The sequence below is a fragment of the Symphodus melops genome (assembly GCF_947650265.1).
Source record: "Symphodus melops genome assembly, chromosome: 21".
NCBI lineage: Eukaryota > Metazoa > Chordata > Actinopteri > Labriformes > Labridae > Symphodus > Symphodus melops.
The window spans coordinates 8,584,604-8,598,272 of record NC_136711.1 but is presented as its reverse complement, the minus strand read 5'-3'; the positions used below and the strand labels follow the sequence as shown (position 1 = coordinate 8,598,272).

At 41.8% G+C, this 13,669-nt stretch overlaps 1 protein-coding gene across 2 annotated transcripts in view; it reads left to right on the top strand.

The window, feature by feature from the left end:
* Positions 1–13,669, top strand: part of mpp2b (MAGUK p55 scaffold protein 2b) — a 46,939-nt gene that overhangs the window by 25,321 nt on the left and 7,949 nt on the right. For both annotated transcript variants that reach the window (XM_079333880.1, XM_079333879.1), the window contains 4 exons: positions 1,719–1,819; positions 8,144–8,296; positions 8,586–8,741; positions 10,833–11,060. In XM_079333880.1, the coding sequence (XP_079190006.1) occupies positions 1,719–1,819; positions 8,144–8,296; positions 8,586–8,741; positions 10,833–11,060 (638 nt within the window). The remainder of the gene's footprint in view (positions 1–1,718; positions 1,820–8,143; positions 8,297–8,585; positions 8,742–10,832; positions 11,061–13,669) is intronic.

Here is a 13,669-nt window from a genome sequence, read left to right as displayed (position 1 = left end):
ACTTTAAAATGCAAATCCTGCGCAGAGTTCTTTTAGTTTTCCCTCCAGTTTAATATTGTTTTATTGTGAGAAAGAAATGATTATCTGCCCTCTTATATTGGACCAATCATGTCTTTATACTCTGTTATGCCCTTATTAGGAAGTGAGCGCTGTGACGTGTTTTGTGCACGATGGATCCTTGATGGAGCACCAATCTGCCAGAGAAAATTAAAAGCCAGTGTTGTATTTTTAGCTTGGAAAACAAAGGCTCGTTGAGTGAATTACAGCAGACAAATGTTCCCTGTGAATAAAAATGCCCACTCCTCTGACAGTCACGTCTGCTGCTGTGATTTATGCCTGCTGGGAGGTGATGTCTTAATGCGTCATATTATAACGTCATTGGCGATGGTTTAATGCTAGAATGAACCTTCCCTGGTCTTCAATTCAATTCAAAAAACGTTAATTGTCCCCGCGGGTCAATCCAAAGTTTAATCGACTTGCTGACTTCACTTTGCATCAGCTCTTTGATATGTAGTCCTGTTGAGTCATGTCTGAAGTTTTACCTGGTGAGGACAAGGCTTGTGCACGTCATGTCTATGGGGCCTCATGAGCTGAAGATATTCTGATCCACATTTTTCCTTCCGTCAGAGTGCATTTTAATTGGAGCAGCTCTACCATTACCAAGATAAAACAATAAAGAACTGCCTCTTAACCTTTTTATGTAATTGGTAAATGGACTGAGTTTGTATAGTTCTGACGACTCAGAGCGCTTTAATACTGCATGTCGCCCATTCACACCCTGATGGCAGAGGCTGCTATGTAAATTGACCATCAGAAGTAATTTGCTTCATTTATACACATTCATACGTTGTTGGCGAACCAGCGGGAGAAACTTGGAGTCAAGTCTGTTGCCCAAGGACACATTGGACATGTGGCTGCAGGAGCTGGGTATTGAACTCCCGACCTTCCGAGACCTCTACGAGGAGAGACGAATGATTATACACACACTGAGCCACAGCCAGCCCATGTCTCGGTGTCGAGAACCATTCTCCCACTCCATATGATTATGATTTTGATCTCGATAAACATTTTAATGTTCTGAGCAACACCAGCAGCTGTTTAACTGCCATGTGTTTTTGTACACGTGTGTGTAGAGGGGAGAGGGAGGTCATGGGAGAAAGATGCTGTCACTCAAAAGGAGGGGTGAGTGACGGAGGTGAAATTGCAAGGGAGAAGGATGAAGGCTAGTTCTGACACCCTCTCCTCCCTCCACCCTCCCTTTCACTTCCCTCCTGCCTCCTTGCATTCACGCGTATTGTACCAACTCCTGTCAATGTGCTCTCTCTCTCTCTCTCTCTCTCTCTCTGTCTCTGTCTTTGTCTCTGTCTCTCTCTCTCTCTCTCTGTCTCTGTCTTTGTCTCTGTCTCTCTCTCTCTCTCTCTCTCTGTCTCTCTCTCTCTCTGTCTTTGTCTCTGTCTCTCTCTCTCTCTCTCTCTCTCTCTGTCTCTGTCTCTGTCTTTGTCTCTGTCTCTCTCTCTCTCTGTCTCTCTCTCTCTCTGTCTCTGTCTTTGTCTCTGTCTCTCTCTCTCTCTCTCTCTCTCTGTCTCTGTCTCTCTCTGTCTCTCTCTCTCTCTCTCTCTCTCTCTCAATATGTTTTTTACCATGAGTAACTGCAGCATATGGAGAGGGATATAGTGAAATAAACTCTTTTCTTTCTGTTTCTGTGCGTGTGTTTACAGCCATGCATCAGGCCCTGGACACACTGAGTGACAGCACAAGCTCCACGACTGCCAACGACCTGGACCTCATCTTCCTCAAAGGCATCATGGAGAGCCCAGTGGTGAGATCAACGTTACACTTTATATTTAATATGTGAGGATTAGCTGTGTGTGTGTGTGTGTGTGTGTGTGTGTGTGTGTGTGTGTGTGTGTGTGTGTGTGTGTGTGTGTGTGTGTGTGTGTGTGTGTGTGTGTGTGTGTGTGTGTGTGTGTGTGTGTGTGTGTGTGTGTGTGTGTGTGTGTGTGTGTGTGTGTGTGTGTGTGTGTGTGTGTGTACTAATGGACATGTTGATTACAAAAGACCTTAACTGAAATAAAACCGAATCACAATTACACAACAACAACACACAGTATTTGCATTATATTAATGATATTGAAATGATGCAAGTTAACATTTAAGATTTTTTTTTAAACTTTGTAAAAAATGTTACAAAGACAATTTAAAAATGTGATTGAATTTCCTCATTTGCATTTTCTTCATTTGGGCCATTTCCCACATTGACAATGATATGTTATGTCTTACTATCTTTCCAGGAATTTGCATTTATTTTAATGAGCAGATTGAAACTGAAACTTAATATTCAGAGCCTTTATTACATTTTAAATTCAGATGTCAGTTTACAATAATTATCCTCGAAAGTCAGCATTAATTCATCAAGCACAATCACTTTATCATGTTTATAGTCTTGATTTGTTGTTTCACTATAAGGTGTGTGTGTGTGTGTGTGTGTGTGTGTGTGTGTGTGTGTGTGTGTGTGTGTGTGTGTGTGTGTGTGTGTGTGTGTGTGTGTGTGTGTGTGTGTGTGTGTGTGTGTGTGTGTGTGTGTGTGTGTGTGTGTGTGTGTGCCCTTCTTTGCTGGATTTCTGAAGGTTAAAGGCTTCAGGAATTTTTTTTGTGAAATTTTAGAAACTTTCTTCTGTAGGAGAATGTGCTGATGAGAACATATTCCCATATTGTGCCCTTTTTGGTTCACATATCTAATGTATGTGCATACTAAAGTACATTCACAATTACTAATTCTGATCTGATTGGTTGTCCGATTATCTCTGTTGTAATTGGTGAGTTGTTCCGCATGTTTCCAGGAAATGTTACGCCCCTTTTACCATATTGGGAATGCAAACTGCTGCTCTGAGCAGCAGTATGAGCTTGTGCTTGCTACAATGAGCCAATGGGCTTGGATCAGTGACATCATCGCAGTGTGATATCCCACTTCAATTTTCAATGAGGGTGGCTAGGGACTGAGCGTTTCATGCAGCGACTGCTAACAGGAGGACTTAAGAGAAGCTGCTTTTCCGAGTTTGAAATTTTGCAAATAGATGTGCCTCAACATGCACAACACACTAAAGTTTAGTTTAGTTTATTTGTTTAGTTGTCAGTGACCATGTACCAACAATAACATTAATCTCACAGAGAAAAGATGCTTCGTACCAGATTATAGCAGTTTGCTAATTTCCAAAAAGAACACAAAAAAGCAGAAAAAGAATAATATGGGACCTTTAAAGTTCAAACTTTTTGAGGACAAAGGAGGTCAATTAGTTGCCATTAAAGTTGCTCTACGCTCTACTCTCGACTTTGGGATTAATAAAGTATTTCTGATTCTGATACCTGTTACAGAGCAGTCAGTCATGGTATAATGATGGACATATTAAGTCAAGCAGAGCAGGAGGTTGGTGTGGTTACGTGTATAATCTTAAAGCACTGTGGGTATATTCTTGGACTCGTAGCTTGGCGAAGGTTAAATGAAGTAGCACAGATTATTCAACGGTAAAAAAGGTTGTTTTAAGTTTGAGTCACTAAAAACAGTGGGAGGGTCTTTTACTTTGAAGCCCCAAAAATACCTCGAAATGTATTTCACTTTACCGTTGGCATATAACATTATAAGGCTGAAGTACAAAGAAAATGCATCTTTCTTTTCGAGAATGTAAACATGGCCTCTGTTTCCCAGCTGTCAGTCATTTTAACAAGGCAACACAACATCTCTCCTGCCAATCACAGCAAACAGCAGACTGTGAGCAGCACAGTCATCCTTGACATTTCTTGACAAGTGCAGGTGCATCAGAAGCACGCCTGATCAATGAAGATATAATGGAATGAATGGCAACCATTGTATATATTGTATATTTAATAAGAAACATTTGTAATAAACATATGAACTGCTTGTATTAAATATCCTTACCTTGATATTGTCTTATTTTAATTATAGGCCCCTGACTAGAATCAAATGATTCAATATTAGATTTTGTAATATTACAAATTACGATAGTGTTGTCTAAAGAGTAATCAAAAAGGAGGATTTAAAAGGGTTTCCATATTACTACACTTGATTTACGTGTATTTGTGTTTCTTTGCACAGATGTTTTCTCAGTGAACTTTCTCAGATCATGTTGAATTGGTAAATAATTCTGTTGGGCTGTTACCTAGAAACTGCATTAAAGCTCACAACGGACATGTCTTCTTCTTAAAACTGTTTTTCCTTTAAAGGACAAATGGGTTGACAGCAGACCTGCAGTAAATATTGTTGAAGAATATATTTCATGTTGAAACTTTAAGTGTAGTCTATTTTAGTTTAGTTTATTAGTTTATTATTTCATGGACATAAATAAACTGTTCTGTTTAATTTCATTATGTTAGATACCTAAGATAATAATAATTCCTAACCAAAAAAGTAGAGTTTCTACATAAAACTTCTAAATCCTTCTTCAAAGTTGATCCTATGTAGCAAAATCCCACAAGTTCTTCATGCACACATTACAAAAAATGAGTTTTTCCATGGTGAAGTGAAGCTTTTTGAAGTAAGTTTGTACATAAAACTTCTTAGTCTTTCTGCAAAGTAGACTTCATGTAGCAAAATCCCACAAGTTCTCTGTGCCCACATGAAGAAAACTGGTTTTGCCATGGTGAAGTGAAGCTTTTTGAAGTGAAGGAAGAAGAGTGAAATAGCTCAAAAGTGACAGAAAGTCAGAGTTAGAGTTTCATCTTACTGTGTTTCGTGTTTTTTTTTCTGTTGCCGAAGTCTTCCACTTCCACTTCCACTACTTCTTGCCAAGAGCAAGATTTCACAAACCTTTTCAAATCGTGAGTAGGAAAAGGTTTTTTTGCTGTGCACTTTAAAAGTATGCCAGATAAAAAAACAAAACCCTGTCATAGTCACATCCTTAGATTGACCCTATTCTTCTATGCTGTCAACAGTCATTAGTATGTCTTTACCACATTTCTCTCACTGCACTGTCTGTGTTAGTGGAGCTGCACTGAGGTGGGTGCTGTGGCTGGGAGAGTTCTTTGTCCGTGGAGATGCATTAGTCTGCGAGCAGCTTCTCGGGCTGTGGCAAAAGCTGGGGTTAAAAAGCTGTGCCGACTGGTTCTCTAATGCAGAGGCTGTTCTGTTCAGTAAATGGGGAGATGGACTATCCAGAGGGAGCAGCAGGGAGTACTGCTTCAAACGCCTCCAATCTTTCACAACGCAGAGCTCCTTCCCCATTCCTCATCCTGCTCTCCTTTGCGCTAAAGACAGATTGATTTCCTATGTATGAGTTAGTTTGTCCTTTTATTGATGAGCGCTCTCATAAAAGATCTGCTGATGCAAGCGCAGAGTAAAAATGCCTCGCTGAAGGTTGTGCAAAGGATGTCCAAGATGGCAGCCTCTCATGACCCCAAGATGGATCTACACATGGTAACACTAACAGAGGGACAGAGCGGGGTCTGTATACTTAGGCTGGATACTTCTGTAAACCGTGTTTATTGCACTACACTCCCGAAAGAATGACGCAATCATCCCAGCCATCAATTCTAAAATGAAAATGTGATTAAGGCCCACAATTAGCAGAAGAGCTTCGTCATTTACACGTCTGATGTTCTGTTCCATATTTAACTGAACAATTAGGTCTAAATAAGCCATCACTTGCTTTTAGATATCCAGTCGTGACACTTTCATATTCTAACCCTATGACTAAGCCATCAAATTTGCTCCATTCATTCTTTAACGTGACCCCAGTGACTACTGTAAGGAAAACAGTGCCATGAAGCCAACAGAACAATCAGTCGATCTTTATTTTTGTAGCGTTCATTAATAACACGTTTTATCTCAAGACACTTTGCAAAAAGCAGGTAAAGGATCTTACTCTTTGTCTGTTAACATTACAAGAAGAGCAGGTAAAAAGACCATGCTCATTCTTATATTACAGAAAGCATTTTAAAGACCTTACTTATTGTTATATTGGAAGGACCCGGCCTGTTCCGTCATAGCGTGCCAAAAAAAAAAAAAAAATCCCTTTAACAGGCAAAAATCTTCAGCAAATCCTGCCTCATGGCAGAACAGCCATCTGCTTGGAAATGAGATAGGTGGAGATGGGATAAGATGCAGGAAGAAGGATAGTGTGTTTGGGGTGGGATCCGGCTGGATATCCTCACCAACATTACCGAGGAGCCTTAGAGAGCTCAGGAGCTCCCGCAAAAAGATGTGGTTAGTAACTGGGATTTACAGATAGTGACATGCAGGAAAATGATCTGAATGCAGAGAGAGGGATAAGAGTTCAAGGTGCCAGTTCCCCCAGTAGTCTAATCCTATAGCAGCCTAACTATGAGCTGTTCTATACCAGCACCAGCCCTAACTGTAAGATTTATCACAAAAAAAAGTCCATTCTTGAAAGTACATAGTGTGTCTGCCTCCCGGACCTGACTGGTAGACGATTCCAGAGGAGCGGGCTGATAACTGAAGGCTTTACCTCCCATAGCACATTTACATACAATGAACTCTGTTGCATTACCAAACGGCTTCTGTGAAAGATTTTAGCTGTTATGTGACCAGCGGTCAAATACTCACAATTATCCCACTTTTTTTCTATCAGCTATTGACATTTAGCTGAAAGTATGGAAACAGAATTATTGCATAAGAGCTTGTCTTTATTAGCGGCAGTGCAGCTATCTAAAGTAGCATTTAGAGCCAACCATGGAGTAACAATTCAACTACTTTATTAGTAAGTTGGCTTTATGCTGTATAATTGTGTTACATAATAAATCCAAGAAATGCTTCTGACCAAGTTAGTTTAGGAGACTGATTATTACTTTTGAATAATTCAAAGTGCTATTCATTGAGGAATCTGGGACTTTTACGAACAATAACTACAGCAGGATAATGTCATACAGTAAGTAAACCCACTGAGTGAAATCAGTTGATTAACAGCAGTAAGTATTAACTACAATTCATCGGCAGAAGCTCATGGCCATACCAGGACAAGTGAGAAAGATCATGTGTAAGGTGTCTTAACTTAACATGAACGAAAATATACCTCGTATGGCACAACACTAAAGCACAGTACAAAAACCTGCTTATCTTATTCATGTTGTCAAAACCAACACATGTCCTCAAAAAATGTTATTCATTATGTCCACATGTCTCCAAAATAACTACAATCATATAGCTCTGTGTTTATGCAGGCATGTTGTCACAGAGCCAGGCTCTGACAGCTCGCTCCATCAGGTTACACAGAATTCTGCCAAAACAGCAAATAAGCAAAAACCTGCTGCTGTATCACTGAACAGGAGCAAAGAGCTCCCTGTCAGTGATTCAGCTTCAGATTTGTGTGCTGTGCTTGTGTCTGTATGCAGGCTTAGCTACATGCTACAGTTTGTGTGCAGGACTCTGTACATGAAGGGGCTTGTTAATATCTGTTGTTGTGTAAGCGTGTTGTTTATCCTGTCCCTCTGCAGGGACTCTTCCTGCTTTCCTCTACAAACATGTGGCTGCCAGAGAAGTCCCACCAGAGGACTCCTCTGTGTGATTGCTTGACAAGATTGCTGGGGTTGCAGTAAAGAGTAGTGATAGTTTAAAAGATACATAACGAGGTTCTGTAGAGTTTAATTTAAAGAGTATATAAAGAATGCAGGTTTTACTTTGGACCTGCTTGATTATCATACACTATCACCATTGAGACCCTGAATCATCCAAAGAGCACCTGATGCAAAAGATGTATTTTTAATTTCTTATATTTGTGTCCTGGACCAAAATGGTGGGATTCATGTTCCATAACCATGGAACTCTGAAAATAAATCCTCCTTGAAATATTGATGTTCAGCAGGAAAAATTGAAAAAAAAAATTGAAGTACATTTTCTCTTAGTTTTCTTGGTTTTGGAACCTTTGGGGAAATAACAGTGGGCTGTTGGTGTTTCTCAACAGCAGGTGGTTTTTAGGTTGCCGTTATCATGTCCTTTTTTGTATTCCTTCAAAACAAAAAGTCTTATAAAAGCCAGGAAGCATGTTATTATAATCAGCGAGGTGCATTACCTGTCGAATGAGAGGGATTGTGAAGGTGCTAAATGTTTTGCAAACACTTTTTGAAATATACAAACTGTAAAGGAACATCTGGTTTCATTTGAAATATATTCCAGGCCCATGAGCAGTTTGAGGAGCCCAAGCTGGAGGCGGTGAGGGAGAACAATGTGGAGCTGGTCCAGGACATCCTGAAGGAGCTCAGCCCGCTCGCGCAGAGCAGCCAGGCAGCGGACGAGCTGCTCCGCATCCTAAAGGAGCCTCACTTCCAGGTATGGAGAGTCGGTCTTACATCTCACCTTGATTAAAATGCACTCAGGCCAAAAAAACCTTTAATTACTTTTCAAAGGGATGTTCATGCTTAATGATGCATGTTGTGCTAGCATGGATTGAATCGATTTGGAGCTGCAGAAGATTATGTTTCAGTCCTTGCTCTGTCTCACAAGTGCACCTGTTTTGTGCAGTGTGACATGATTCTCTCTTACAGGTGGTCGTAGTGGGAGAACAGCTGATTTCTCACTTTTATCAAAGTGTTTGTATCACCCTGTTCCTTTCTCACAGTCCCTCCTCGAGACCCACGACTCTGTGGCATCCAAAAACTACGAGACTCCTCCTCCCAGCCCCTGTTCCTTCATGGACGCAGCGCTCAACAACCAGCCTGTTCCTCCAGACGCAGTCAGGATGGTGGGAATAAGAAAAGTGTCGGGCGAGCACCTGGTGAGTCTGCTCCACAAAGCCATTGTAATCACTGTGACAGGATAGAGCCCTCCTGTAAATTGTAAAGAGATAAAACTCAGCAATAAAAAGTATGAGCTGTGTTTTGGAGCTGAGAGCGCTCTCTCTTTAATGAGATCTTTCTACGGCCTTGTTAAAAAAAAAAAAGAAACAAGTCAAATTTATGCTGCAGTGTAGCACAATTTGAGTTTGATTTATCTGACGTGTTGTTCTTGAATAAAGAGGACTCTGATAACTTTGCCAGGTGCTCTATTCTCTCACATTCTGTCCATAAACTCTGCCAACTGCCTGTTAAGTTTTTCACAGCCCTCCAAAGGGCTTTCTGACTCGTAACTGTGGGTTTGCTGACCACCTAAAGAAAGTGACTGCTGTCAGAAAACCCACTTTTGATCAGGGGTGTAGAATAGAAGAGGGCCACAATGGGAGACAGATAGCAACATCACATACGTAAGTGAGAGTATCCTATTTAGATAATAAAGCCAAAGCGGACATTGAACCCACCATAGTTCTAATGGCCACCAGGTTTGATTCTATCCAGGGGGGTTTTATTTGAAAATTAGCCTTTTCTCCAGTGTTGTTTTTATAAACCCATTTTCTGGATGTGATTTTTGTCTCAAGTAAAAGATTAAAACCTTCTTCATGAAAGTGTTTTTTGCATATTGTAAATTACGGTTCCACAAATGCTTTAGGGTGTGGCTAACTGTGACAACCAACAAAGCAACAAGACTTGCCCAACTCTTCTTTTCTAGATTGTATCACAAGATTGCAGACGCGAAAATACCTAAAAGAAATGTTTTTTTTTTAATGCAAAGGGTGAAGCCATGGTTGTTCATGTACTTCATAGCTAGACATTAGAATTAGGTTGCTGGATTTTTTATCTGCAGTGAGCTTCCACAGTAGAACTGAATACGTCAGCATTATGCGCTAAAAGTGTGTGTGTGTGTGTGTGTGTGTGTGTGTGTGTGTGTGTGTGTGTGTGTGTGTGTGTGTGTGTGTGTGTGTGTGTGTGTGTGTGTGTGTGTGTGTGTGTGTGTGTGTGTGTGTGTGTGTGTGTGTGTGTGTGTGTGTGTGTGTGTGTGTGTGTGTGTGTGTGTGTGTGTGTGTGTGTGTGTGTGTGTGCCCTTCTTTGCTGGATTTCTGAAGGTTAAAGGCTTCAGGAATTTTTTTTGTGAAATTTTAGAAACTTTCTTCTGTAGGAGAATGTGCTGATGAGAACATATTCCCATATTGTGCCCTTTTTGGTTCACATATCTAATGTATGTGCATACTAAAGTACATTCACAATTACTAATTCTGATCTGATTGGTTGTCCGATTATCTCTGTTGTAATTGGTGAGTTGTTCCGCATGTTTCCAGGAAATGTTACGCCCCTTTTACCATATTGGGAATGCAAACTGCTGCTCTGAGCAGCAGTATGAGCTTGTGCTTGCTACAATGAGCCAATGGGCTTGGATCAGTGACATCATCGCAGTGTGATATCCCACTTCAATTTTCAATGAGGGTGGCTAGGGACTGAGCGTTTCATGCAGCGACTGCTAACAGGAGGACTTAAGAGAAGCTGCTTTTCCGAGTTTGAAATTTTGCAAATAGATGTGCCTCAACATGCACAACACACTAAAGTTTAGTTTAGTTTATTTGTTTAGTTGTTATGCGCTAAAAGTGTGTGTGTGTGTGTGTGTGTGTGTGTGTGTGTGTGTGTGTGTGTGTGTGTGTGTGTGTGTGTGTGTGTGTGTGTGTGTGTGTGTGTGTGTGTGTGTGTGTGTGTGTGTGTGTGTGTGTGTGTGTGTGTGTGTGTGTGTGTGTGTGCTTCTTATCTGTTTCTTAAAATTGATGGTATAGGGAATTGCAATACAATAATTGGAGTACTGTAAAATAATCAGTGCAATACAATTAATGATGTTGTATGGGTAAATGTGTAATAGTAAGAGTGTGTGCTGATATTAAGTTATGCTGTATGTAAACAGACCCTTTGTGTTGTCTTTTTTTGTGATGAACTAACTAACTAACTTCTAGTCTATTGAACTTCTGATCAGTGGAAGACTAATATTATACTGAACCTGTGTGTGTGTATAGGGAGTGACGTTTCGAGTAGAGAGCGGCGAGCTGGTGATCGCAAGGATCCTACACGGTGGAATGATTGACCAGCAGGGTCTGCTCCATGTTGGTGACATCATCAAAGAGGTGAACGGCAAGGAGGTGGGCAACGACCCCAAAGTGCTTCAGGAGATGTTGAAGGAGGCGAGCGGCAGCGTGGTGCTCAAAATCCTGCCCAGCTATCAGGAGCCACACACAGCGAGACAGGTGAGTGGGAGGGTCCAATGTTTAACTCTTTCAAAGTAAAATACAGTTTTGATTACTATGCCCGAGGTTAGTTATTAAAATAACTTTTGATTACTTTGAAAGGACTATGTCATTTTATCAGTTAAAGTAAGTAGCACTCTGTGTCCTCCCTGGCATCCTTCATGTCTGTAACCTTGTCTGCTGTGCCAAGAATCTTATATCTCCTTCTACAGAAGACTTTGTAGATGACATTGGCTGCTTGGCTGAAATACCAACATTACAGTTTTGTCACTTATCCAAATGCAGAGTCATTTTAGGTTCATACATAATGGAAATAAAATTGAAGTTTTCTCTAACAAGAGATAAAAGGAGTGACTCCACAAACAGCTCATAGCACTCCAGTCTGACTGAGATGTTTTTGATGTAGTCTTTGCCTGTCATCATTGAAAACTCACATTAGAAAAGATTGTACATTTGTTGGAGATCAATATTTGTTGGAAAAAAAACTCAGGGTAGTGTTTAATCACCGCTTTAAACAAAGGGAAAACGCTCGGTGTAGTGTTTGTAGCAGCTAATGAACATCAGCTTTCTAAGAGCCACAGGAGGCCAGTCATACTGAAAGTGTGACCCAGTTTACAGTGAGGGTTATCTTGCATGATGGAAGGATAAGAGCTCACCAGAAGATGCCGTATGTACAGCTTGAGCAGTGTGAGGCACAGGGTTTTGTGACTGATCAGTCTAAGCATGAGAGAAGAGGAACACTGAAGCCTGAAGGAGCCGTGCCAAATGAATTCATTACACCAGACAGAAATATACTGGAACATAATCTACAAGAAAATGATGTAGAGTGGGTTTATGTGATTGGCTTATTGGCATACAGAAAAATATTTGAAGCATATTGTTGCAGTGTGCTGAAAAACTGAGCTTATGATAATTGCTATTTTCGACCCCCGCTCTAACTAGGATCTGAGACCTGCTGTTTTCCTTGAATGTAGTCATGTGTTAACAAACTGTCGCTGCTGTTAGTTTAACCTTCCATCCAACTGAGACGCCCAAAGTATATGACGTCTAAAACACACACACCTCCCTGACAGAGGAATGTTAACTCGAGTCGAATGTTAAGCCAAGTTGATTACTGTAGTTGCAATAAAGAAGTGGAAATCTTGGCTACTGTAACATACATCTGAATTCATATCGCTCTATGTGTTGCAAAGTGCTTCACAAAGGCAGCAAAATCAATCAGACAGGTCATAAAATCAAAGGAGGCAAGGATTAAAAAAAACACAATTCTATAAGATGGGGTTGGGGCCCGCAGGAGAGCACCTGGTGGCCGGCCGTTTCCCGTGGGGCCTGGTCGTGCCCAGCCTGAAAGGACGAGGCAGGCCCGTCCTCCTGTGGAGTCATCTCCCACAGAGGAAGCCGTAGGGGTCGGATGCATTGTGGATCGGGCAGCAATCGATGGCGGTGGCCTTGGCGACCCGATCCCCAAACACAGCTTTTGGGACGTGGAATGTCACCTCACTGAAAGGGAAGGAGCCTGTGCTTGTGTGGGAGGTTGACGGGTACTGTCCAGATATAGTGGGGCTCACCTCCACACACAGCTTGGGGTCTGGAACCCAGCTCTTAGAGAAGGGCTGTGGTGAGAGGCAGCGGGCTGGTGTGGGCTTGCTCATGGCCTCACAGCTCAGTCGCCAAGTGTTGGAGTTTACCCCCGTGAACGAGAGGGTCGCGTTCCTACGCCTTCAGGTCTGGGACTGGTCTCTCACTGTTGTCTCGGCCTACAAATCGAACAGCATCACGGAGTACCCGGCCTTCTTGGAGTCCCTGGGAGGGGTCCCGACTGGGGACTCCATTGTTCTACTGGGGGACTAGTGCTAACATGGATAACGACAGTGAGACTTGGAGGGAGGTGATCGGGGTGATCGGCCTCGCTGATCTGTTCTTTCTGTTCTCTTCTGTTATTGGACTTCTGTGCCAGTCACAGTTTGTCCATAACGAACACCATGTTCGAGCACAGGGATGTCCATAAGTGCACGTGGCACCAGGACACCCTAGGCTTGAGGTCGATGGTAGTAGAGCTGAAACGATTCCTCGAATAACTCGAATAATTCGACTGCAAAAATTCATCGAGGAATTTTCGCTGCCTCGAGGCTTCATTAAGTTTTTTTGGGTTTTTTTGCGTCATCAAAACTTTGGTATATGAGTATAAAACACGTTTAATGTAGCTGCAGCTACCTGCTCCTCTCTCTTACACACTTCAGCGCTAACACGCACACGCGCACACGCGCGAGCGCGGCGTGCCCTTTTTAACTTTTAGTCAGCACACAGTTGATCCGTGATCCATACGACCCAGTCGGGAACACGTGATCCGGTCAAACGGTCGGCTTTTCTCCGTTCACTCTCTCCGTGTTTGCAGCTAACATAACGATAGCAACGTCCTCTCACAGTCTCTGTCATAGACGTATGTCTATGGTCTCTGTAGTCTGTGAGCGCGCTGAATGCACGCGCTGCAGGAGCAGACAGAGATACACTTATAATAATAAACAGGCTGATTATATAAAATGTCTGATGTCTTCAAAGCTAAATCAAGACAGAACTTGTTTGTGGAATAATAATTTAGCAAATATATA